Raw genomic sequence first — 4,287 nt, 5'->3', positions numbered from 1 at the left:
GTTGCATTTTGAGCATCTGCTGGGCTAGTTAGATTCGTGTGCTCTTCCTCCTGTGTCCTCACTCTTCCAGTCACCTATGACCCCTTTTATAATCCCCGGTGCAGCTAACCCCCGCCACCAAGTGTTTCAAATAATATTGCACTATAAATATAAATAAAGTAAACTGACACGCCAACAACACCCATAAAATGGCTCCTACAGTATTATCAGTTTTTTAATGAAAATGTCTTAGTTTGATCACAGACTTTTACGTTTTCTCCTGAAAATGCCCACGTACTCCCTTTCACACAAACACAGTTGCCCACACACACTATACAAGAGACCAGCTGGTCCTGAATCATTGTGACATCTGCATACAGTGTACAGGGACTTGTGATGCTATATCAGGAGAGGCTCAGCTGAACCAAGCCTAGTCCATTCTCCACCGTGTCTGCTGTTTGCCCAAGAGTGCCTGTGACTGCATTTTTACAGTCATAGATTTTCTGTGTTTTGATTTGATCTCTTCACACAAAGTAAGCAAGCATTCAGGTCACAGAGTTTCCAAGAACATTTATTTAAATAACTTTCAGCAATTAAGAAAAACTATCAAATCTACAGTACTGTATATACGAGTGAAAAGTTTGTACAAAAATATGACATTTTGTCAGCTCAAGCATAATACAGGATTATCATAGTTATGTCAGTAATGAGACTAAATTCAGCATGCCAAATCTCCTGTACATGGTATATAAATATTTACAGTCTTTCAACATTAATCCATTGTCATCACCAAAAGCAAAGTCTGTTACTTTTATTTTTTTCTAATCTCAGCAATTTTGGAAAAAGGTCAAAGGATCACCTCCATTATGCTTCAGTCTGTATGATTGGGAGGTATATTTTGCCAGTGGCAACTGAAGGAATTGGCATTAATGTTGCAATCCTTCATCTGGTCAGTTTATCTCCATAATCACTGTGGCTGCAATAGAAGTTGATAGATAACTTAGCAACGTTTTTAACATTGCAAAAATGTGGTCATTCAGTCTGAATGACGGTTTTAAAAGCATGTTTTCTACAACAGAACAGGTGTTAGCAGATGAAATAAATGACGTAGACACAGCTACTTCTCTTCGCTCATTTAATACCTATTAAATTTGCTCGTTGAAATTAATACTGGTCTTTCACACCATATAAACAAGCTTAGATTTTGCTTGCTTATGAATGTATCTGTTCTGTGTCACGTTCTGCTTTTTCAAGAATAGACAACTAACCCTGAATGTTTTTTTTTACCACGCCCTTCCCTGATTTGCTGTCCTCACCACTCTCCCTCGCTCCCGCTCTTCCTCCCTCTCTCTGTGTTGTCTCCTGTTCCTGCTCTTCTTCATTTCCTGTATATGTTTCCATTTTCCAGCTCCTAAGCCTCGTCCCCGTATTCTTGTTGGCCTCTTCTCCAGCCACAGTGAATCACAGTACTCCTCCAGAGAGCCGAAGGGGGAGCTCATCACTCTCAGGTAGTCTTTATAGTGCTGCCGGGAATCCACGCCGTGGCGTAGATCCACTGCAGGGTCTTCACTGGGCTTGGGCTTTCCATCCAGTTGTCCATTTGTAACGAGTTGAAGCTTGAGACGGAGGAGAGTGTGGGTGAAGTCTGTGTGCTCTTGAGCAACGCATACGTACACACCGGCATCAGAGGTTTGGAGGGAGCGAATCAGGAGACCCCGATCTGTGTGTACAACACGGTCATCCAGTCTGACCTGGGACACACACAAATGGATAAGAGCTTTATCACAAATAACAAGGTCATGGTAACAAAATCAGGCAAATATTTCCTTGCATGACTCTAAATTCATTCAATAAAACACGAAAGTATTTTTCCCTAACCCCCAAACAATCAATCCGAATGGCTTAATATTACAAATCACCTGCTTGATAGATGCCACCCTGTACACACATAGATTTTCACACCTGATTTGTATCCAAGGTGCGTTAAACATGGTAATGACCCCTGAAACAGGAAATATATTGAATTGGGTGTGGTGAGTGTCAACCTCGGGCTGGGGAGCCAGGGGTCAAAAACTGGTGTGTGTGTGTGTGTGTGTGTGTGTGTGTGTGTGTGTGTGTGTGTGTGTGTGTGTGTGTGTGTGTGTGTGTGTGTGTGTGTGTGTGTGTGTGTGTGTGTGTGTGTGTGTGTGTGTATTCACACATTCACATTCAAGTAGGGTAAGTAGCGTGCTAATGTTTATGGTCCGCTCTTTTCATTTACCATACATAATGATCCATCAGGTGGCTGCTGTCAGGGCCTAAAACAACACAGCTGTGTTCAGAGGACAGCAAAAGAGCATGGCAGTGTGTGTGTGTGTGTGTGTGTGTGTGTGTGTGTGTGTGTGTGTGTGTGTGTGTGTGTGTGTGTGTGTGTGTGTGTGTGTGTGTGTGTGTGTGTGTGTGTGTGTGTGTGTGTGTGTGTGTGTGTGTGTGTGTGTGTGTGTGTGTGTGTGTGTGTGCGCGTGTATGGATGCTTCAAAAGCATACCTCCCACAGCCTTGCTCCGACCCCCCAGAGGTGTAAGATAAGAAAGCTAGAGCAGGAGGCCCAAGCGAATGTACTTTAGGAAAGCATGAATGTTTGCCTGTTTATCCTTCCTCATATGAATGTGTGTGTGGTTTTTTAGGTCTGACACTGATGATGTGTTGTCCAGCCAGAGGCAGACCCCCAGGCCTCTGAGACTCTTTGGATCTTGACCCTTACCGACATTAGACCTACTAGTCTGTCTCCCATCACATTCTCATTTCTCCACACACCTAACTGACTTACAAACCACATGGGATACATATCAAAAACATAAAAACTCCCTTATGCAATGCCTCTGCTCATTCGATTGGTATTTATATGTTTGTTTGTGTCTTAAAGCCGGGGCTTTCTGCCATCCAAAACAAAGGCATCTGTGGCTACGTAATGCCAGTCATTTATACTCACCCAGATGGTGTGTCTTTGTTCGTGTACCTCTTTGTGTCTCAGCATTTGAATAAGCCTATTCCTTCAAGGAATAGTGATGCAGCTTTAAAGCAAATTGTATGAAGCTCTGAATTTGTAGGTACACACATATTTGTATGTGTGACTGTTACGTGCCGTAGTGGGTGCTTGTGTGTGTGTGGTGTGGTGTGGTGTGGTGTGTGTGTGTGTGTGTGTGTGTGTGTGTGTGTGTGTGTGTGTGTGTGTGTGTGTGTATGTGTGTGTGTGTGTGTGTGTGTGTTTGTGTGTGTCTCTCTCCCTTTCCTCCTGATTGTCTCCCTCCAGGTGCAGCCTCTTCCTCAGGTGCTCCCAACCCCTCCATAAAGGACCTGACAAAGGCGGCAGTCGCTCTCTTCCTTCTCGTCTGGCTGCATGTGTGACATGTGCAGCATGTATCATGTCTTTGTGTGAGACCTGTTAGTAGTGATGGCGAGTTGAAGCCTAAAGCCTCTTAAGGCCCGGACACACCAGGCCGATTATCGGCGTCGGTGGGTGTCAGGCCGACGATGAGTGTTGACACGCCCTACTCAGATTGGTGTGTCCCGCACCGTTGGGTCTTTTAAGCCGGGCCGACGCCTTTTCGGCCGAAAACCCACCAATTCAACGTGTTGAATCGGCCGCAGTCGGCCAAAGGCAGTCGGCAAAATAAATCACTCTGATTGGCTGTTCAGCTTAGGGAATCAGTGCATGAGAAGCGAAACGGATGTGAGGGACCAAAACAAACTATTAAGAAGGCAAATCTGAGATCTCATTTAACGAATTCAAGCCCCGTGAGCTTCTCGCTGTAGAGTGAAAATGGAACACACACGCTATTTGTTGTTTGTTTATATCAGCAATCTGTTCTTCTTCTCTTGGTGTATCACGCAGTCTGTCTTCCAGTTGTTGCCTCTTTTGAATGACGAATACACACTACCGCCGCCTGCTGGTAAGGAGAGTAATTGCCACTCACGCATGCGCAGTTCGTACGTGCAACTTGGCCGTCGGCTGAAGTCTTTGCGGTGTGTTCCAGTGCGAAACATGGCCAAGACGCAGGTGCAAAGCTGTAGCTTTTATAAACAAGAAAAATACGCATTGTTCAGTAGAACCAGGGACCCTGCGGTTTTGAGTCAACTGCTTTCCAGCTGAGCCACAGCCCACACAGTGAATCTTCCCGAAAAAACTGCATACTATTTATTCCTGTATTTATTAATTAATTTATTCCTACATGTATTTATACTTATGACATGTTCCGACCTATAAGTGAGGGTCTGAGCTCTCTTAATTCCATCGTGTCACCAGGCCCGGGTACAGGAAGGGTAATAT

The 4,287-nt window shown here is 44.5% G+C and overlaps 1 protein-coding gene across 1 annotated transcript in view; it reads right to left on the bottom strand.

Moving 5' to 3' along the window:
• Positions 1 to 534: 534 nt before the first annotated feature.
• sema3d (sema domain, immunoglobulin domain (Ig), short basic domain, secreted, (semaphorin) 3D) overlaps positions 535 to 4,287 on the bottom strand; it is a 35,626-nt gene continuing 31,873 nt past the window's right edge. Inside the window, exon 18 of the mRNA XM_079684700.1 lies at positions 535 to 1,730. Coding sequence (XP_079540826.1) covers positions 1,263 to 1,730 — 468 coding nt within the window. The 3' untranslated portion in view covers positions 535 to 1,262. The remainder of the gene's footprint in view (positions 1,731 to 4,287) is intronic.

The sequence above is a fragment of the Notothenia rossii genome (assembly GCF_949606895.1).
Source record: "Notothenia rossii genome assembly, chromosome: 5".
Lineage (NCBI taxonomy): Eukaryota > Metazoa > Chordata > Actinopteri > Perciformes > Nototheniidae > Notothenia > Notothenia rossii.
This window is presented reverse-complemented; position numbering and strand designations above follow the sequence as displayed.